This window comes from Lepisosteus oculatus, chromosome 26 (genome assembly GCF_040954835.1).
Source record: "Lepisosteus oculatus isolate fLepOcu1 chromosome 26, fLepOcu1.hap2, whole genome shotgun sequence".
In the NCBI taxonomy this organism is placed as follows: Eukaryota; Metazoa; Chordata; class Actinopteri; order Semionotiformes; family Lepisosteidae; genus Lepisosteus; species Lepisosteus oculatus.
The window spans coordinates 7,099,713-7,122,234 of NC_090721.1; the positions used below are offsets into that span (position 1 = coordinate 7,099,713).

A 22,522-nucleotide genomic window follows, 5' to 3' on the forward strand; every position below is an offset into this window, starting at 1 on the left:
TTTGTGGACCCCAAAGGGGCTCACAAGATAACCGTCCCTGAACAGATTACTTCCGATTTACAGCCTTATAATGCTGACCTGGAACATGCATCTCTGCACACTCTGCTGCAGTGAAATCAAGGCAGAGGACAACATTCTATTTACACAAAGCCTTCAGAAGTGAGTCAACAGTGCAAACATTAAAACTGGAGGCCAAGGCAGGGAGGCGAAACCAATGCCTGGCATCTAAAGTGAATTTAGTTTTATGCCTGACTTGCGATCAAATCAATTTATTATGAACAGCCCCGCATCTCCACTCGGAGGCTCATGAAACTTGAGCTTAATGCTTTGCATTAGAGTGACGTTCAGTTGTCAGGCTCCAAGAATATCCCAGAATACCTCATAATAAGCAGAGGTTGGAGGGGCTGGAGCTATGTGAGTGGATTCTTGTATCTGCAGGTATTCACAATTGCAGACCCAGATCATCCTCATCAACTGTTTCTGTTTGTGTCTCAAAGCATCGCAAGTCACGAGTTCTGTATCAATTCTCTACATTCTGCAACGTAATTTTTCATAATTAATGCAAAGGTGAATGTTTTTTAATGGTTGTACAGAAACACTTATTTCTCCTGGAAAGGATCATAAATTCCTACACTGCATAACACCCAGTTTTTTCCATGTCTGCTCAGGATTGTACATGAAACAAGCTGGCTAATTAAAATTGTGTACAAAAAACCTGTAAAGGCCATCAACCAAAACATTTCACCTCCCCGAATCACCACTAACAAATAAAATGAATTGTTCCACACTGATGTTGCTGAATGAACTAATGAACAGACAGACAGATGGGCTGCTCAGAGGAGTAGGATGGACAGCACAGCCAACTCCTGGGATAAGTCCTGAACTTTGAAATTTAAGATTTAGAACCAAAAGGAGTAGTCGGGACGTTCCACAGTTTTGAATAAAAACAATTAGAAACCAAACCAAAGGAACAGGTGAAGTTTCATTCCATGCTGAAAGGAAAAGAAATGTCTTCATCAGCCGAAACGCTGTCTCTTTTCCGTCCAGCATGGACAGGACTGAACTTTGTACCTGTTCCTTAGCAGCCTACGCATTCTGACGCAGCTTCCTCGATCCAGCGTCCTCGGAAACAAAGCCGGGCCGTCTTTAGGCCTCCCTCACCTCAGGGGGGATGCTGTCCTCGGAGTCGGAGCTGTCCGTCGAGCCAGGCCCGTCGATGCTCATCTGCAGCAGCTGGTCGATGGTGGCATCCACCGCGCCGTTGTTGGCCCGCAGGACGCACTCGATGACCTCGTAGTCCATGCTGGGGAACATGGTCTTGAAGTCCTCCATGGCCTGGTTGAACTCCAGGCGCCTGACCTGCCGGGCGGGCCGGCTGTTGTTGAGCTCGCCGGCGGGCGCCGCGCCGCCGCCCCTGGAGCCCCCGCCATTCCCGCCGCCGCTGCCGCCGCCGCCGCTGCTGCTGCTGCTGCGCCGGAACAGGCTGGTCATCCTGAACAGCGTCAGCCACAGATCCCCTCGCCTGCTCCGCCTCCTCCTGCGCGCCGCCTGCGAAAACGTGGCGCCGAGTCCTCCCGGCCCTCTCTCGCTCCCCCTCTGGTGTCTCGTCTCGCTTCGTCTCCCCCCCCCCCGGCTCCGGCCCCGTCACCCCGTCATCCTCGCCGCACGGGCCTGCTCACCCGCTGGGAACACCTGCGAGCGCTCGCTCTCTCTCCCTCCCCTCTCGCGCTGGCGAGGGAAAACCACAAGCGCCTCTTTTTTTACCCTCGGATTCTACCTCTAATTTTTGTCCCTTCTTAAAAAAGGCTCCTTCTACCCGCCGAGGGAATATCGCACAGCAGGTGACCGGCCTAGTTCCATGACGTTGACTCGATCCGTTCGGTTCCCCTCCCCAGCCACGCGCTTAGTAGGAGAGCGCTGCGCTTTCTGGGATACGTCCCTGGTGCTTTTGGAGGGGAAAAGATCTTCAGGCCCGAGGAAGCGTCTCTGGCTCGCCCACCATCTCAGTCCGACACCCCAGCTCCTGTAAAAACAAACAAGACCTTGGTGAAGCCAGATTCTGACACGGCAGGAGCTTTCTGTAACAGAAAAGACCTGCATCAGGGCTGAAGACAAAGGCCTCATCTTTAACCTCTACCTGAGGACTTTCCAAGAGCTCTGATGTGACCAAAAGCCAAGGATCTTTTAAGACCCTTACACCATGTAGGTGATCACTGGATCCCTGCATGGTTCTGTCCCAAAGCCAACTGCGTTTTCTTCCATGGCACTGCACTCCGGTTCCCCTTGTCACAGGAACCAGAAGAGGACTTCTTAAATCATAGGTGGGAGGCTGCCTCAGCATGGTACGGCGTACAACTTCTCACACAAAGGCATGCGGCTCAGCCGATGCAAAGAATTTTGAAAGAAAAGCCGAGCAAACCTGAACGAACTTTGGCTTTCGTTTAGAAACGGCGCCGAAGACCAACATGCGCCGCAGGCAAGACAACCCCCGGCTCCCGAAGGCAGGCTTCGTGTTCGTCTTGAGACGACTTGCGATTCGCGTCCCAAACGCGAAGCTTTCACAGACGAAGCTGGCTGGGTTTCGAGCGTGGCCCAGGTGTGTGAAAAGTGAGCCCCAGAAAAATGACAGAAGGGGGCTGCTGCATGAATGGCGGTCTTCTCGGGTTAATGCACATAAAAGGGAAAAAGCAACCAGACATTCTGGAGCTGAAAGGAATGTCCTACATAGACAGGACGAAGGAACTCAACCTTCTCAGTCTTGAACAGAGAAGACCAGGAGGGCACCTGACTCACATACTCCGAACCCTCGAGGACGCTGACAAAGTCAAACCTACTCCTGTGGGCTTCTTCAGAATCAACAGTTAAACACAAACTTGAGAAAACAAATGGAAACTACACAGAAGAGGACTGGAGGCCCTTTTTTCTTTAACCCCAGGGTTTGTTTGAGTCTGGAGCTACTCTGTCGTCTTTAACTGCCCTGATGTCGAAGGCCGCTGCTCGGGAACCGCTGCCTGATCTCGGCGGGAGCAGGAGCGGAGCTCTCGATGGCGGAGCGTGCCGTCTGCTCAGTTTACCATCACGCCCTCGCCCCGCGAGCGCCTGCTTCCCCAGCTCCCTGGTTTCCATGGAGACATTGCGATCTCTGGGCACAACAAACCTCCTGCCAACACCAGCCAGGCAGAGACAAGGAGACGGGCACTGCCACTCATACAGCAGCCAGTGGCAGCTAAACGCAGCTCTCAGGCAGGTTATGGGCAGTAGTTTTCACGCTAAAAACTATAAGAAAGATGATTATGACCCATTGTCTTAAGCGGTTTTAAACATCCAGATCACTCTGACAGAAGCCATTGGGAATGGACTTAAGACCACCTTAATTTCACTACTTCAAACCTTGATTTCAGTTTTTTTAGGTGGAAAAATAGGAAGTTTATTTAAACAGCAGAGTCCGCAAGAATCTGTTCCTCCTTTCTTCTTGTTAGTTATAAAAGCAGAAAAGAGACTTTTGTCCTATACTGCCTATATTAAATTGCTCTCCCCTTTGAGAACTTTTTTTAGATCTGTTTTGCATCATGCTGTGCTCATCCCACTGTATTTTGTTTTTTATTTTTTGATTAGGAAAATAAAAGCGTCCATACATACCGGGACTGCGTGAAAGGTACAAGGTACAAGGTACAGGCAGTGAGAACCCATTACTCCCAACAAGCTCTCTGTCAGCAGTTAGTTACTAACTGATCTGAGGATCTCATCCAGACATTTTTAAAAGAAACCAGAGTTTCCAGTTGTATGCAAGTGAGAGAAAAAGGCCATACACAATGCAACACATTATAATTTAAGGACAGAAAACTCTGGGCAAGTTTTCCACTTCTATTATTGTCCATGGCTGATATTCCTTAAATGAGCACTTATAACGATACAAATAGCTTAGTGCACAAAGGTTTCCTCTGGTAATATTCATGAATAATTCAATGTATTCAAAGCTGCCAAATGGCGTTCATCACTGACATTAAGAAGCCTGCTGAACAGATCTCACCAGCGTACACAAACATTCAGACCCAATTTTCAAAAATGAAATTAATCGGGGAAAAAAAAACTCCTGTAGACACACTTACAAAAACCACACACACAAGCTCGGTCTGCACACAGACACACATTAAATCATTTTTGCTTATGGTTTAACCAAGCACATTATTAATGAGAGGTAGAAATGTTAATGGCCAACCTCATCGGATTGATCTCCCCCTCCACATACTGTACAAAACATCGATCAGTAATTTTGAAATACATTACAGCCTTCTTTCTTCCCCACCTCCCCAGTACACAGAAGGATCTGGGGCCTCTCTGCTCTGGCTGGTGCTATGCTCCTTCAGAAAACATGAAAACGCGTGGAAATGTTACGCATATTTAACTGTCATAAAAACGGCATTTCATCCACATGAGACAGGTAGCAGTCTAAGTGATCGATCACCTCTGGAACAGAAGACAGACCAGCAAACAAGAGCGAAGATAAGGCTGGGAGGAGAGGAAGGCACAGGCCACTGTCACTGTGTGTACGGTCCTCATGAAACAGGCCAAAAAGAATTGTGGGAAGAAAAAGCATTTGACCAGACCGCTTGGATGCAGAGCTACTCGGCGATGCAGTGTGATGCGAACGGTGCTTCCTTCAGCCATGCCCACATGGTACTGCCAGGGTCCAGCTGAGAAGACAGCAGCCAGCCTGCCTCTGATTAGCACGGAATGAGGTTCCCTCACAAAGACCAGTGCTGAATGCTGATCAAGTCCAACACAATGGGCCGTGGAGAGCTGCGACATTCCTTTTAATGGATGACTTCATTCTTTCTGCACTGTATATATGCTTTTAGGCCTTTCGGAACTGATCAGAATAAACCAACTTGGGATTTTACGAGACGGCAGAGTGAGACAAAAGATGCAGTGTAAGAGAACAACGCTGCTGAGCGAGACTGCATTTCAGAGTGTTTAGTAAGACGCTGTCTAGAGGGGAACTGCAACTCAAAGGCCTATGGTTTAGGATGAAACCTGGTGGGTTTTTACGGTTTTTGCTCTTAGTATGGACCTATGATCGGCGGATGATTTCCAGGATCTCTTTCGAATGAAAGCGTGCCCTTTTTAAGAAAGGCTTCTGAAACGCCCCGTCCCTAGGCCTTGCATCCAGGATAAACCCAGACCACAGACAGGCTGTCAGGAGTTATTTCGTGGACGATGGCTGCCCAACTCGGATGCTCCAGCCCGGCCAGAGAGCTCGCCTGCGATTGGCCCAGATCTGCCCGCTGTGAGAGGCCTGCACTGGCAGCCATGGGTAATCGCTTTCATGCTTGGATGCATGCCGCCAAGGGGACTCGCAGTGCCCCCCTGTGAGGAGCTGTCGCCTGCGACGGGCCGGCCTGGGCGCTCCCACTCCGGAACAGGGCCATTGAGCTGGCAGCAGCAGCTGCAGAAGAGTCTTTGACTTTATTTATGGCAAACGCCAATCAAACACCCCACAACAAGGAGCAGCACACTTTGGATTTTAGGCCTCTGCGTATGTGATCACAATAGGTACAAAGCACATGATCTAAAAGGAGACTTTACTTTTAAGTTCTCTTGAGTGGTTGTAGTTTGCCGTTTTCTTTTGGTTGGCTCCCTCCAGAAAACAGCACTTAATCAGTTTCGTGTGAGAGGATGAGGATATCAAAATGAATGAGCCGCACTTGGTGATTTTGGTATAATCGAACAAAGCACCCCTCCTCACGCTTGGCAGTTCAAATCTTTGATTATGAAAGAAGTGCAGTGTTTGATTTTCATTCTGAAGGCGAAGAGAATGCCTTTTGTTTGCACTAACTGTAGAGAATGTATCTGGTTACCATTTCAAACACCAAAGCATAATGGGTAATTCAAAACTCTGAAAAGGATGTAAATACTCTGAGCTTTTGACCTGAAACCATGCCACTGTACAATACTGTATGCGCAAGTTCTTCTAAGGGCTAGGTCTAAATTAAAAAAATCATAGCATTAGGCCTCCAAAAGGAGTCTCTTGTTGTTGTGAGAAAACTCAATACTTCGGTTTTATTGAAGCTGAATCTGGAATGGGTCTTCAATATTTAATTTATTCCTCTTGACGCAAACCAGATTACATCTCTCCACACGGAGCAGGAATTTACTGGTATGGCCTACATCCTTTCCCTGACAATAATAAATCTGTCTCCCCCATGTACCGTTAATGTGCATTACGCTGAATGCAGTTTCTCCTTCTCCTAAGAAGTGAAGAAATAATTGCATCTTTCAAAGGAGGAGCTCTAGAAGTTCAAAGATCAAGGCTTTCAGAGCCATTAACACTTTTCAGGTGTGTACTTGACCAAGAGTAATTGAGAAATGCATTTTAGTTCCTGCAACACAGCACTGCCTGTGTATCAAATTAAACCTTTGTTGAATTCACAGAATGTCCAGCTAATGCCTGCACCACTGGTAGGTGATTCGGATCTGCAATGAAGTACACTGTAAGCTATGATCAAAGTGCTTCAGAGCATGGCATCCACCAGCTGTGGCAGAGGTGCAGCAATACAAAGGTTAAGATTGTACCAGGGGGCTCTATTCTCGAATGGTGAATCAGCTAAACAGCTGCTCAGGCTGCAGTTACCCATGCAATTTGTATCATAACAGGCATATAACCACAGCACTGCATAGCACAGGGGCTGATGGGAGAGGGCCAGCTATGCATTCTTCATTGGAACAATACATAGAATAGAAATACACTTAAGAACATGTGGCAGCAAGAATGCAACAGCTCCCATTTGAAGAAGGGTAGTACTTATTGGCAGGGCACAAATCCATTCCTGTCCAACCACCTCCTGCACACCAGGGTATTTGTATTATTCGGAGCACAAGCAGGGCCACGCCTGTTCACATACAGCACAAAGACATTGAGAGCCCATTTTGTCTCTCCCTGGCATTACAGGCAGGGCGCATGTTAACTGAGAGATGTGATTCCTTAGAGTACAGCTGGAGGTGACCTGGTTAAAGCAGGCTGCTGTACCACATGACTGCACAGGAGTAACAGCAGCATGTTATCACAACAAAATAGGGGCTTCGTGCCTCACGTTCACATCTGCCCCACCATCTGAAAACTGACCTGGAGTTCTTTTTACTGATGAAGATAATGTGCTGCCGAAGAGTTATGGGACAGCTATGTATATAGTATGCACACTGTCCAGGTTGCATTTCATTATTCAACACTGGGTGACCCTGGAACACTGGATATAGTCAGTCAGATCAATGCTGAATGAGGATAAAAGTCTGAAGGCTAAGCTCAAAATAGGAGGACATTTTGCTCACTACAGAGATTTGCAGTCACAGGCCTTGAGTCTGTACAATACTGGAAGTGGTTTTATCAATGAGATGGAACCGTTTCAGTCTCTGAGGGGGAAGACAACGCAGTACAACATCATTTTGTCTCAGTAATATGTTCATGCGGGCCTTAATAATATTCTCCATAGACTTCAAGAATTAAATTAACTCCACTGCTTCTGCTGTCTGCACTGACAGACAACATCAAAACTCCTTGTTTTGTGAGTCATCATTCACTCATTAGATGCTTCAGGGGACAAAAAGATCGCAAAAGATGTGGAGAACTAGAGTGAATCTGTGTCCAATCTGCAGTGCACGTCCTAATTATTCCAGTTCTACTCCCACTATAGTGGTAACCAGAACAAAACATATTAAGATTTTGAATATATAGTTGTGCAGATATGTCTTCATAATATTTGTTAACAAGTGATTCATAGTAACAGTAAACAGATGTTCTTTAATATTCCCTTTGCTCACAACTTCAGTGTTAATATTTAAACAACTGTAAGCTATGCTTTAACATCAAAGTGCTTCCTGTTGAGAACAGAAAACTTTACTTCCTGCTCTCATTCTTTTCTTGTCCGCAGCTCAACAAGAGGACTTCAAAATAATAAAACGAAAAAGGACGTTTAATAGTTGACACAAAAGCAATCTCTGTTGGGGGAAGAAAAGACCTTTGTCGCACACTAACAAATGCTTTAGGCAGGGAGCTTTTCACTTGTTAAAAAAACTGCAGATTCCTTAGTTAAGAGCACTACGGCATTAAATCTAAAGAACTGAAACCTTGCACATACTGCTCCAGCAGCAGCCCTGCTTTGTAATTTCCACAATGCCATATTAATCTGTACCTATGATCGCGCTATATTTAGCAGCAGAATCTGAAGCTCTTTGTCCTGTGGACAAGACTATAGCTGCTTACCCACACAGAAGGACAGCAAGCTGGGCTGCCCTTGCAGAGCGTGTGGTGCAGAAGGTTATATCAATCGCCTTTATTCAACCCTACAGATAAAAGGCTGCATCCAGCTGTGAGGCTAAACAGAGATCCTATTGCCACAGGTCTCTCTGGTTTGCCTCCTGTCCTGGCCTCCAATTTATTCTCTCCGAGCTTGGATCAATATTCCTGTGTCCTGTACAATTTGTAAGGGAAAAAGACACAGAAATCGTTTGGGGAAAAAATGTCTAAAGTAGCAGTGATAGGCAGCTCTGAAACAAGCAATGATGCGTTATGCGTTTCGTTTTAAAAAATACATTGAGTCTCTTCATCCCCATGGTGACCTGCTCCAGTGGACAGTGTAGTGACTCTTGATCGCCTTTGTTTTTCCTTTACCAAGCACAGCTGTAGTACCCCTTTTCTGGGGGCAGGGGCTCCCCCTGGGGTAGGACCCATTGCTGCCCCCCCCCTCCATCCCCTGTTTTCACATGACTCTTCTGAGCAAGAGGTAAGCGACTCTGGTTGCTAGGAGACGTGGCTACGGAAGAAACTGGCGTTTTTGGTGATGGCGGACATTACCCACATAAATCTACTTGAAGCAAATCACTGTGGAAGCCTACATCGTACAAGGAAAATGAGACGCGGCACACTGCAACAGAGGCTATTTTTCCTGATCACAGCACTGGCTGACACTCATGATTAAAGTTTAACACCTCCACAGGAAAAAGCCCCTGTCCAGGAGTGAAGGGTCACACTCAATAACAGCAGAGAGAGGGGTTGGAGCTTCCCCCAGGAGTTCCTCCCAGAACACTAGAACATTGTTGACACAGAGGAGACACACCAGTAACCAGCAGTAAATGGACATGTGGACAAAGTCCGAGTGATGGTACCCTCTCCAGACCTCTGCAGCAGACTGGGGGGATCCCTCAGAGAGTGACCCCTCCATTCTGCCACGTGTTCCAGGGCTGAGTGAAGACGGGCACCATACAGTATATTTCTTTTATCGTCCTCTTCTTGTATTCTATAGATCGGAGATTCTGTCACAGCGAGTCAAAGGGAAAAAGGTCAGTGTATTTAACAGCTGATCAATCCACTTGACCAAAAACCCCTTTAGAGGTGTGTTGCTGAACTAAGAAAGAAGCCATTATTATATGTTTTCCTATGATTTAAGTTATGTATGTGTGTAGATGCAACTTGCAAAAAAAACTATCAGTGTAGAACCTACTGTGTTCATACTTGTGATTCTGGGAATTCCACTCAGGAAATGCCATCATCCAAGCTCAGGGTCATGCGTTTAAGCCCCATGTTGGGAACCACCCATTCGGGCAGCATGGTGCAGGAGTGGCTTGGGCACTAGACTTGTAAATGGAAAGCGAAATCAAAGGATGGGCATCGCTGTTACCACCGAATGCTTCATTCCGACTGTGTGCTTGATTAAAACGGCCAGATGTGGAAATGGATAAAACAAAAGTTGCTTGGATAAATGCATTGGCCAAATAATCAAAGAAGAATAATAAAAAAAACATAACCCTCTCAAAGCACTGATCGTATTTGATTGCAATGTGCAATATGCTCAGCCAGATTTCTTCTGGCATGCGTGCATGAATTACTGGAACTCTGTTTTTTGCTGTTATCGACCTCTTCGCATGCTCTGTGTGGCTGTTTGTAATTTGATTGTTTATTGTTGTAAACGTTTATATGGCTGTGCTCTGTGTTAAATGCGTTACGTGTCGTGGAGCCCCAGTAATGTCTGTCTGTTCTGCCAGCTTGTGTCAGGTTACAGAACCTGCAGCCTCCCCCTGTTAAACAAAGACAGATGAACCTGTGTCTCTGTCACACTTCCCAGCTCAGTCTAGTAAGACCACTGGCCTGATCATCAGACTTACATAAGAAATGCATCCACCTGGCTCATGCCCTAAACGCAGAAGCTCCTCATCCTTAACTGAATGAACTCTGCCGGGATCACAGCAGACAGGCTCAATGAAGTCAAGGGAAGGGCAGGCATGTCTCCACCACAAACTCCAGCACTCAGTCAGAAATGCTACCCTGCATTTTTCATTACGGGCAAATTGCCCGGCTCCATAGTAAATCAATGACACTGGAGAGCCAGTGTTAAACGTGAAATGTAGCATTTTCTTCTTGCTTTCCTGTTTGATAGCGAATTGCTTGATAGACACCAAATTCAGACTTTTCATTAGACCTCTCTAAATTAAAAGGTTTGAGTCCTCTAACATTTTGCCCACAAGAAGTACACAGGAACACACCTTCTACACACAAGTGCGAATTTTTGGATAGCAACTTTGCGCAGACAGAAAGAAGGGAATTAAGAGAACGCACTCAGCAGTCACATGTCGGCTCGCTCCATTATTACAACAGTATCCCTTGACAGGCTTTGAGGAAGTCACGGTAATTAGGAATGTCATTAGCATGCAAGAACCAGGCCTGGATCTTTGTCCAAAGCACAGTGTAACCTTTGATATTCATTGGAAGTCATACAGGGCATAAAGGCTTTTTTCTTCTCCAACTTGTATCCAGTGTCGAGAAATTAAGCAGCCGACCACAAAGCTTCCGTACATGACAAGAATAAAAATGAGAAGAGGGGGGAAAAACATTATAATAGCCCACTCTTTGGCTGCAAGCCAGGAGACAACTAATGGAAAGTCCTGCTAAGCCAGATGTTACAGCTGTTTACCAAGGACATTAAAGCACCATGACACTTCTTCCACTGACAACCTCTCCACAAACCCTGAATGTAATAAAAATACACTGTGGGGGCATTTCAAGAGTTCCCACTTTGCGCACACATGAAAAACTGGTTACAAATGCAGACTCAGAGGTGTGTATTTACAGTGTAAAAGCATACACCTGCTATTAGGTCAAGCACAAGCTTAATGCTTTTCAGTTCACCTGCTGGGTGTGCCATGCTTCATGAAAGATCAATCTTTCAATTACACAAACTTATTCCCCCTTTCAGAGAAGAGCCGGAGAAGGCGAAGAGCACAATTCAGGAGCTCTCCTCCAAACAGTACTGTATCAACAGCTCAGCTGCCTAACTCGCTGGGTTTGTCAGTGGGGCTGCAAACAGCACTGCAATGGGCTCCAGTACTCAGCGGGTCAGTCTCGGTGCTGCGATCCCTGGAACAGGGGTTCTCGTATGGGTGTTAAGTGCCCAAAATGTGCTGCATGGGAAAACAGAGTTAACACTTTGCCAAACAGTCAGAACTGCAGGGTTTTGACTTTGAACTGTCAGCAGGAATGAAATACTGAATAAAAGGAGGAACAACAACCTGTATATGTAAAAATGCATTTTATTTTTCTACCAGCCTGATATAATGCCTGAAGGCAGTGGACAGAACAGCATTTCTCAGACAATTTGGCCTGGCCTTAAAGCTGATTTCTATTTCTCAGCAACCTATTTGGGGAGTCTTCTGGGAGGAAGTATTTCATGCAATGGATATAGAGAATCATGCACATTTGGAGTTTACCTCTCTAGAGTCTTGCACGTTCCTCTGTACTGGCGTTCTGACTGTCAGACGTGCACAGTTATTACACTAACCAGCTGTAAAGCAGCTCACTGCCACGCCTGCCAGACCCTACCTGCTCTCCTTCAGGCCACATTGTTCTGGGGGATTATCCAAAGCCTTTCAAAGATTCCCATGTGGCTTTAAAGCTGGAGACAAAGGGCTGAGCCTGTGATCTTGCAGCAGCCTGCCACTGAAGATGAGCCATTTTAAATCATCTCTCGTTCAGACAGCAGTGGAAGGTCAGAGAGGGCCTCTGGGGTTCACTTGAACACACCAGACAAAGGCGTTTTTCGTTCTGCATTTCCAAAACAACGTGTCACCTCACATTACAGGAAGGACTTTTTGCGCCATTAATTAACATCTGCTCAGATGCACCTCTAAACATTAAGAGGCACTTGAAACATAAATCTATAGGAGAAGCATGCAATTATGAATGTAAAACTCCATATTTCTAAAGAAGATACGCATTAATTACATTGGAAACCAGAACTATAGCAGATCCACAATATTTTATGATGGAATACAATATGTTCTTTCTTTGAATCTTGCCCTGGGCTGGAATCAGAGATTCCTCACTCCAGGTTTGTTAAAGCTAGACACCTATAGGAGCCCACTGGAGGTTGGAGGTAGATCAAGGACTGATGGGAATGAGTGTGAGTAACCACAGTAGCCCCGGCCTGTTTCCTCTGTATTTTACAAACCATTGCCAGCCTTAGGGCACCTTCTTAATATTAATTCTATATATGCTCTGCAAGCACAAAGATACAACAAGGAAGACCTAAAGAGAGAAATCCCTTTGCCATCAGTGTAGGGGCTATCCAGTCTGTACCATGGTTTCCAGTTCAGTGCTCAGTAGAAAAATGTTTGAATCCCACCTAAAATAACCATATCAGTCCACTACCAAATACCCCAAAACAGCTCAAATAGGAAGAACTAGGAAAACATCATTTATTTTTTACGGAATATGTTTTATGTCATTTCACCCCCTTTTTTCACTGTCTGAAGCAGTTCTTACTGCATTCTTCTCTGTCGTGTTCTGATACCGACTTGGGCTAAGACCAAAGAGCTGTGGGTTTAAACCCCAGGTGTGACACTGCTGTTACACCCTTAGACAGATTACTTCACCCAGACCTGCTAGTATACATAGTCTGGGTTTCCAGATTGTCACTGTAAATGAGAAGGTGTTTTCAGGTTGACCTAACTGGTTAAAATAAAGGAACGAAGGTCACCCACTGCCCTGAAGTCACCGATATTCTTCCACTCCTAGGACTGTGTCAGACAATCTCAGTCAAAACAGCAGCTAAGGACTATCAGTAAGATTACACACCATGTAATGGGAAATTTCAAATCAAAATAACAGGACAAAAAATCTTACTTAAATTACACCAGTCCTTAATCTAAGCGGACTTAAGATGCAAGACATGAGACAGGATGCAAGACAGAAGAACTGAGCACAGTAGGAAAGTTCCTCAAATAAAAGCTTTATCACCCTGCCATGGGAAAACTTTCATCAGAAATTTGCTTTGCCTTCTAATTCTAAAGGTTCCTTCTTGTGGTAAATGCTGAATGTTCAGCTGCACTGCAGGATATAGACATTTCGCACCCAAGAATTTCAGGCAGTCTATTTCAGACCGGTTCTTCCCCAAAAATCTTCACTTAACCACTCAAAAATATTAGAGCTGACCTTTTTCAAAACGCAAGCAAAAAGATTTCATTTTGCTTACGTGCTTCAAAAGCCCTTTGGGGGAAAAAAAAGAAATATGCAGCTCTCATCGCTCTGTACGAGAAGCACTTTGGCAGCACACTGTAGAATAAGACCTAGCTTTTCGGACCCTCAAACGCGATACTATACAGTACATGTGCACTGAATCCTGACACTCTTGCGAGAGGAGTAAACAAACAGAGCAGTGTCCAAGCTGAAGATGAAACATACTGGGACGTCTGCTGGCAATAATTCCAGCAGAAGGAAAGCGGCTTGACAACCAGTTGTAAACAAGCACGTTTGGGTGAAAACTGACAATCTGCCTGCCAAGACAATTTTGCATCTCCGAGCGGTGAAGCCAACTTTGGGCTTTGGCAAAAAAAAACAGCCATCCAATTCAGAGCAAGAGCCAGGGTAGTGGTTTGATCAATCAATCCAGGCTGCAAGTCTTGCAACGTCCACGTTAGCGCTCTCAGAGCTGCGCTGGGATAAAGGAGTGGGCAGCGTCTGCAACCCAGAGGGTTTCTAAAAGCTCAGTGGTTTGTACCTGGGTATCTAAGCCAGATCTGCATGTGCGTGGGGCTGTTTAATCTGAGGTGTGCCCGTTACTGTGGACACACAATTGCAGGATTGCATTCCCTGTTGCTGGGCTTCAATCAAAATGCACTGAACCAGTTTCTGTAACTGCATGCAGAAACACTAACTTCACAAACACATCCAGATTGTAGAGAGATGCTTTTCAATAAGGCCTAGGACTCCCTGTTTGGGCAGTATGTGTAATACTCTTGACATCTCACAGGCCTGTGTTTTAATGTTGAATATCTGAGAAAAGTTAGAAGCACAGAGAACTGCCTTGAGAATCAATATATGAGAAAAAATTATATTTTCTAAACAACACCCTCCTCAGCATGATTTAATCACACGACGGTTCTACCAAGTATAGAAATGTACGTTGCTAAGGACTGGAGAAAGTAATCTTTCATGCATATTCTTTGCAAGATAAACCACTGATGAAAAGCTTTGATACAAGTGGTCTAACAAGCAGCATCCAAAATAAAGAGAAAACAAATGTTTAATATTTTGTAACTAGGGTCTGCAATGCAAAGATGGACGACTGGAACATTTGATTTCTAATCACACAAGAGCCATCAAGATAAATACTGTTTTTAACCCTTCATTTGAAATGTATTAGCGAGAACAAAGTAGAAGTTAATAATGAGTAACATCAGTAAAGTAATTAGTAAGGTTATTGGTTACACATGCTTTCCTTTTCATAGTAAAATCCTGCGGCAACAACAGCTACAGCGTTTGCCAACGAGATTTTTTTTTAACCATATAACATGTAGAGCATTTACTTCCTGGACAGCATTTGTTTTGCGTTAATGTAGAGCTACAGGACACACAATGTAAAAGACACAAACCCGATCACTTGCATGAATTGGTCCTACGAACTGCTCTAGATTCTCAAGCGTCCTGCACATTGCTCTCGTCTCCGGGGATGTGGAAGATCAAGCCACTGCAAATCGCATCCCGTTTGGAAACTGGGGGAGGCACACCGTCCCCCCACACAATCCCTCAAACCAGAGGAAGAAAGGAAGGAAGTCGACAGCTCCAGTACAAGAGCGGCGAATACCGGAGTGATTCAGGATATGCACCGCCACTTAAAATACAAGGTGCAGCAGCGCGTTCTTCCACGTGCAGAACAAAACGCCAGCCGCAAAACAAGAAACAAAAGGGAAAAGGTTTGACAACCTTTCCGAAATCATCTGGTTAAAAAGAAACAGGAAACTGGCTATGCCAGGGACACTGGAAACCCCCTCCTCTCCACATCCTGACTTACAGTAACTCCAAGCTGCCGGGGGATCAAGGCTCTGGACACAACCTACCCAAGAAAACAAGGGAAAAGGCTCCTTCTGCCCCTCGGGCATTCAAACCCACGCGCAAGGCGGAAAAGGGGAAAACCGCTGCCTCTGTGGAAGAAATGAGTCGACCGTGCTCCTTGACTTATCCCTCCTCTGAGCAGAAGCCAATCTCACGGCTGCTCTCAGCTCTCCTGCAACTAGACCTGCAAGCACTCCCTTTACAGTCCCAGCGCTTGACACTCACAGCAAGGGCTTTTCTAATCCAAGTACTCTGACAAGAAGTTAAAGGAATTCATTTCAACTCATTCAGCAAGCACGTGGAATGAGGGAAGCTGACAGGAAGGCGAAGTCAGCAACAGCTTCAGTGGATAAGGGCTGGGGCTTTATCTGCGCCGAGCTGAACCGAAGCTTGCCGACAGTGGAACATTGCAATATCTCGTGCTCGGCCCCAGCGCAGGAAAGCGCAGAGCACATGGAGGACAAACAGGAGCCCGGCATGGGAGAGCTTCACTCACCTGCAGAGCTTCTCCGGCCCGGCGATGATCCACAGCAGAAACCGGACGGCCACGGACGTCAAGGCCAGCACAGAGGGGAAAGGGAATTCGGGGAGGGAATGGAGCTAAGGCTGCGTTGCAAATTAAATAAAATGCATACGCAGAAGAGGGGGCGACCTGCCAGAAGCCCCACTGGCGGCATTCGATTCAAGCACTGAAGGAGTTTCCAGGAAAGCAAGACAAAGCAAGCTGGGAAAAACAGAAGCGAAAAATAAAAACAGAGGGAGCCCATGTGGCTCAGCTGAGGATCTGCGCTGTTATGACCATGCAGGACAGCTGCATCTGGGAAGGCTGGATCGCCACTGTCTCTGCCACCTCCCCCCCACTACCCAAAAGCCTTGCCTTCCCTCAACCCACTCCCCTCCCCCCCCCCATATCCCCAGGATAAAGGAAGGAGTTCCTGGAGGCGTCACATGCCTGCTGATTACTGCATGGGAGGGGGGCAGGGGGATGAGAGGGAAATTCAGCCAGATGGGAGGCAGTGAGCCCGCCGCCTTCCCATCATCCTCCAGGACAGCAGAATAGCAGGTCACGAAGCCATATGCAAATGACGGAGCTTTAAAGGGGAGGGGAGTGGCACCAGCTGTCCGGGACAAGCAGCTGTAATTAAAGGGATGGGGTCTTCCATTAACAGACCTCCTATATCATCATTACATGTGATAGAGGTGTTCAAGTATCCACATCACAGCTCTAACGCCACTATTGTTTAAACTGTTACAAGGATGCCCTGGGCATTATTTACTGCAATAAGACATACCTAGATTTTCAGCGGTTACACTGCAGGATTATATTACAGTTGATTTAGCGCACATCGGTAAAAGCAAACCTGTTCTTCTTAGCTGTACTAAAACAAGCTGGGATACTTCAGCTCATCAGTCAATGCAGACAGAATGCTTGCCCACCAGTCCTGGTTTCTAGAGTTGATTTGCATTTATTTAAAAAACATGACTTCAGGCCTTTCAGTAACGCTGGAGAAGGGATTAATCTGGAGGGCCGAGAGCAAGGGGTCTGTCCTCTCACACATTACCCCAGGCATCTCGGCATCCTGGGGCAGAGATCTAGTGCCCACACCTAGTGAACACAGCTGAGCAGGGAGAGGAGGGGTCTGCAATAGGGTGTGCAAGCTCCAAAGCCCCAGGGCAATGTCCCATGAGCTTGCTGATCCATTATTCAGCATGCAAACTGCCTATGGGAGCTCCCCTTTCTGTACTGCGCATGCACAGATCCAGCAATCCATCTTTTTTAATTCTCCACTTTCCTGCAAGCACTATTCGATGGCTGGGGGTTATACGGAGATTGGAGTTTCAGAGAGACCCTAGACCTGATGGACACTCCAAAGTGGGTTAATTCATGGTCTGGGATAGTGCCTGTGCTCAGGTACAGATATTGTTCATATGCAGCAAAGAGGGTAAAGAAGTGAGGTAAGGAATAGGCAAGATAATTTCCACATCCCAGCCCAGGGCTGAATATAGTGTTTGAACCAGGAAGATTTTACATGAAAAGGCTGAGATTTTAGAGCCACATCATTTAGGGAGCATCCTTACCAACGGTTTAATATATCTGGAAACAACATTGTTATGCCTTCCGTTCTCATCTATCGATGTGGTTAGTGCATCTTCCACATTTTAAAGCAAAAAAGAAGTGAGGGTTTTGCTCTCTGAGACAGGAATACTGCTGCTATTAGAACATGTCAAGAGAAATAAAGCTTTCTCACTCAGATCCTAATCTGAGATTGCAATCTACCACTGTTCCTCAAGCAAGCAGCCCCACAGCAGTGGGAAAAATCAAAGTGCTGTCAGCATGCTTCTGTAAATGCACATCACTTTAGGGTCCACAAACATTATTCTTTTATTTTACCAGGTATGTGAAATGAAAATAATTATCATTTACAACGGTGACGGTGAGATTATACTCTATGCAGCGGGACATGTACTGGAGCAGTAGGAGTGAAGAGCCAAGCTCAAGAGAGCAACAGCACCACACAAGGGATTTGAACCTGCAACTCTCTGGTCTGGTCCAGAGGCTGGAGCCCTGGGGTTTTTCGCTGTTATGCAGGAAAGGTTCAATGCATCGGTAATAAATTCCTATTAAAGGACAAGTGTAATCTCACAGGCTGTGCTACAATCTCAAAAATTATCCACAATTACAGACTTTTCAACAAGGGATAAATAATGTATTAATTAAAGGCCATTAGTGGCTTATCTCTGTCACAGACCTAGATGAACTTGCAGCATGGTCCCTAGAAAACCACAAACTTGTCAAACAGCATCCTCTGTTTGCTCACTCATCAGCACAGGAGCCTGGAAAACAGCCCTACCAACCAACAAGTTCTGACTTCAGCCTTAATCAAACAAGAAAAACTGCAACCAGAAATGTTGTACGTCGTGCCAGGTCGTGGCAGCAAGCATAACGAGCAGGTTTGTATTAACGAGCTGCACGCTTGGCGGAGGAGGAAGGGTTGCGAAAAAGCCAGCAAGGTTGAGGGCACACTGGGGCCAAGACCACAGAGAGGGTGAGAAATGAATACCGCAGTGAAGGCGATTGGTTTACACTGATCTTCAAGACGCTGGCCCGAAAAGGCCTAGATGAATGATAGAAGTGTTCAGCAGTTCATCCAGGAAATATCCATGCACCATCATGCCTCACTGAGCACAACACACGCAGGCAAAAATCTCCCCACTAAATTCCATTGATTCTCAAGGCAGCTGCTACAGTGGTGCACATTCCCTGCACGTGAGTGTTGGGCTGCAGCTTGCTACAGCATGATCTACTGTAAAATCAAGGTGTTTGCAGGATGCTTTCCAACTATGGTGTGTTGTACAGCATGTGGGAAATTTCATTAAACCTTAATACTTCGCTCAATTATTTTGGAGCTGTAAACAGAACAGATCTGCAACGTGACTCCCGTTTGACCATAAGGAAATTCAGACACTCACCACTGAACATAATCAGATGAATATAAGTAACACAGCAGTCAATTGAGGACTATCATACTATCCTTTTCAATTGTTTCAAAACAGACCTCAGATTAACAATTAATAACAATTAACAAAAAACAGCTCATTTTTTTCTCCATTCTGGTCTTTGTAAGAGGGGAGAAGCTTTTTTTTTTTGGTCTGGAAAAACATTGCAAACGCTCCACCTTTACTTCAGAAAGCAAAAAATGCTTTCCCAAAACAGATGTTCCCTTCAGACACTTCCGCCTTTGACAAACCTCCCAGTCATTTTAAGTTTCAGCTTCGGGAAAAACAACCCAAACCACAACCATTGTCAGCGATGACACACTCACACTCACGAGAAGAAGGGGGAAACAGTTTGAGAGTCATTGCAGCAGAAAAGACAGAAGTGAAAAAAATGTCCAACAGAGAAGCAGGCACTAGCACAACAGCCAAGATATTCCAAGTCAGAACAGCGGACTCAGCGAGCAGTTTCTTCTCACATAGAAACTGTGACTGAAGTAAAAAGAAGAAGAAGGTGGCACTGCTTGCCATATGCCTAAGTACTTTACAAACCCCAAAATAAGGACAGTAATTACCTGTAGTCTGTCAGACCCCATAAGGAGTCCAAATTCTGTTGTGAACTTTGGAAGAATCCTGAATAAAAATTCATGAAGTCAACAGAACCTTCCGAAACACTGGCCCACAGATGAAGGTTCATCAAGTGTCTGTATCCCGTACTCCTAAAGTCCCCCAGCACTGCTGTGCTCTCAGCCATTGAATAGGATTGATTGAATTGAATTAACCTTTATTTCCCTGATTAGTCTTGCACATCAAGAGATCATAATCATATGTGACAATACTACCGCACAGCAACAGTACAATACTGTGAACATTTAACCACGTCGCTCAGTCAGAGCTCAATCCGCTATCACAAGATTAAAAACCCACAATTAGCCGGCAGGGTGTCAAAAACAGTAAAGTGTCTAAAAGCTCCCAGCACTTCAATGGGGACCGGATTTGAGTGTTACGGCCGGGAAGGAAACAAATGGTACTGCCTCCCAGCTCACAGCAAAACAAGAGTAACTGTAAAAAAAACAAACAAAGAACGGTTCATTTCCCTGCCCCTTTCACGGAAGCTATCAGAATAATAACAATAATAATCTGTCATGGTCTTGCTCTTACCAAAGTGCTGGTGAGCACTTAAAAGAAGAACAAGTGCTCTTAGCTGATGGCACAGACCAGCACAGTTAAGCTGCCAATCCATGTCAGTGCTTGTCAAAGGCACAGGAGTAGGCAGGCAGCCTCCCAAAAAACATCCAGGATCCAAAATCCTGCTCCATGCGGACAGGCCTACACTTCCCAAGGATCCTGGGATTGACCACCCCCCCAGAGCCAGATCCCCCAATATACAGATTCACACCACTCTGGACTCGGGGCTCAAGGGACAACGGCATGACTCGTCAGCAGAGAGGAAAGGGCACGGGTTCAGTTCAGTTTATTTGTCATGTGCACAAGTGCAACGAAAGTCTTGTTTGCACGTATGCATGCTCCAATACAAAGACATTAAAGGAATCGCCAAAAAAAAAACAGAGACGCAGAAAAGCAGCAACAACAAGTTAAATAACATGAATCTTATATCTTAAAAGTCAGACAAGCAGTGGGAGAGAAAAAAAAAACGCGAGTCAGTGGCAGGGGTAGAGTTCAGTAATCTGACAGTTTGTGGGAAGAAACTGTCTTAAGTTCGTGCCTTTATGCTCCTATAACGCTTACCAGAGGGAAGGATGGAGAAAAGTAGTGATCTTTGAGAATATTTAGATTTAAACTTCTCTGACGTATCAAATAAACACGTCCTTTTACTGCAGCCCAGTTGGAGGGACAAGAGCGATTATCAGCGTTACTGAACCACAGACGGACACTACGTGTTACTGTTGCGCCGAATAACAAAAGAGTCGTTTTTTTTCCCTCTTTTTCCCTCAAAGGGGCAGTGGGTATAGGTCACACTACCTATAATAAGTGGTCAGTGCTATGGCTGAGGGTTCAAACCCCAGCTAAGACACGGTACTTCACTCGGGTTGCTTCAGTAATGAGGCCAGCAGTACAAACGAGCCTCAGCGGAAAGACCCGTCTTCCATCCGTGCTAGAAATAGCAGGCGGACACAGCTTTTGTAGCGATAGTCGGATACACTGTCCCGTCCGAGTTCGTGCAACTCGCATTAATGGACGTTTTATAATAACAAAGCCACTCCGTGGTGGCGGACAGGCTTTGTTGCGCGACATAAATATTGCGATGTGAAACCTACCCAGATGGACGCAGGACCGTAGCCCAGACCCCGACGCGTCGGGTTTTTGTTATGAAAATATCACCTCATGTTACAACCTTTATTGTGGGCAAACATCGCATGGAAACACGACGCCGGTGCGCTTCTGGCCAACAGAAGGGATGAAGAACATAAACAAATGACCGAATTCAATACCATATGGAAAACGAGGACCTGCAAAATGTTGAAGACATAAAACTACTGACAGCATTAAAATCAATACAGCGAACCACACTCGGCAAACGTCTTTTGAAACGGTCACTATTAAAACCAATTACCTAAGGGATAAAAAAAGCACACCGCCTTTGCAAAAAAAGTCACAATTTTTCCGTTGCAATTCAAACATTTTAATTTTGCTGCTGACGATAGGCTATAATAGTATTATAGGAATACTCTCTTATTAGAAACTGTAAGTGGTCTACAGTAACCTCCCGTTACACTGCTGTGGAATCGAAATAAAATGTAGCAATGTACTGTCAATAATTAACGGAGTATATGTAAAGCACAGAAGTAGGACGCAAGACGTTACAAATTACTTTATATATCACATTGGAAATACCGAATTAAAAATAGGAAACCACGGTGCGAATATCCATGATATATTCTTCCGTTTTGCATAACATTTATTCATACATGACATTCATTAAAAAAAAACGAAGGTGTCCCAGGTTTGTCTTTTTTGTTTTTTACACTTCCAATAGACCTCCAAATACTAAAACCCAACGCCGGACTCTGCTGTCGTTGCCCCCGGAGGGGTCGCCGATACTCGGACGCCATCCCGAGCACACACCGCTGGAACAGCACAGGACACCGAAGGCCTCACCGATTCTGCACATTCCACCATTTAAAAAACCCCCGGCACTACACATGAAGTCGGGCTCGGCTCTCTTGCGGTGTGAAAAGATTAGATATCCCCGCCTTTCTGTATAGGAATAAGCAAGAGAAAACCCCGCATTGTATCAAACGGGGTGAACTATCCGGAGCCAAGGTCTTAAGCGCTAGTCCTGGTTCGATTTAGAGACGTGCATATTTTCAATTTGTGAATGGGGAGGGAAGGCGGAGGGGAACGTGAAATCTAAGGTACTTACCCAGGCGGAATGCAGAACACGGTCACTTTGCTAAAAGGGTACCTCGTGTCCTATATAGTCCACCATGACCCGGGTGAAAATGGAGGGTCCGGCACGGCGACTGGAAGGCAAACTGTTCTGGGGGACAGCGGAGACGGCGCTCGGCTCTCAAGTTTCAAGGGAGCGCTACACCGCCGCCGTGTACAACCAAGGCGATCCCAAGTCCTGTCGGTCTGACTCGCGCAGGCACAGCCAGGGAAGGAAAAAACACAGAAAAACAAAAGACC

The 22,522-nt window shown here is 45.8% G+C and overlaps 1 protein-coding gene across 5 annotated transcripts in view; it reads right to left on the reverse strand.

Annotated features, from left to right (window-relative positions):
* cuedc1b (CUE domain containing 1b) overlaps positions 1-22,522 on the reverse strand; it is a 36,343-nt gene extending 13,821 nt beyond the window's left edge. The window contains exons 1-2 of one of the 5 annotated variants that reach the window (XM_015367454.2): positions 22,257-22,522; positions 1,162-2,023 (exon numbers count right to left, since the gene is read on the reverse strand). In XM_015367454.2, the coding sequence (XP_015222940.1) occupies positions 1,162-1,491 (330 nt within the window). In that variant the 5' untranslated portion in view covers positions 1,492-2,023; positions 22,257-22,522. Of the gene's footprint in view, positions 1-1,161; positions 2,024-2,419; positions 3,073-14,916; positions 15,203-15,872; positions 16,249-22,256 lie in introns of those variants that run through there. The other 4 variants (XM_006641048.3, XM_015367452.2, XM_015367453.2 and 1 more) reach the window with 4 other exon arrangements.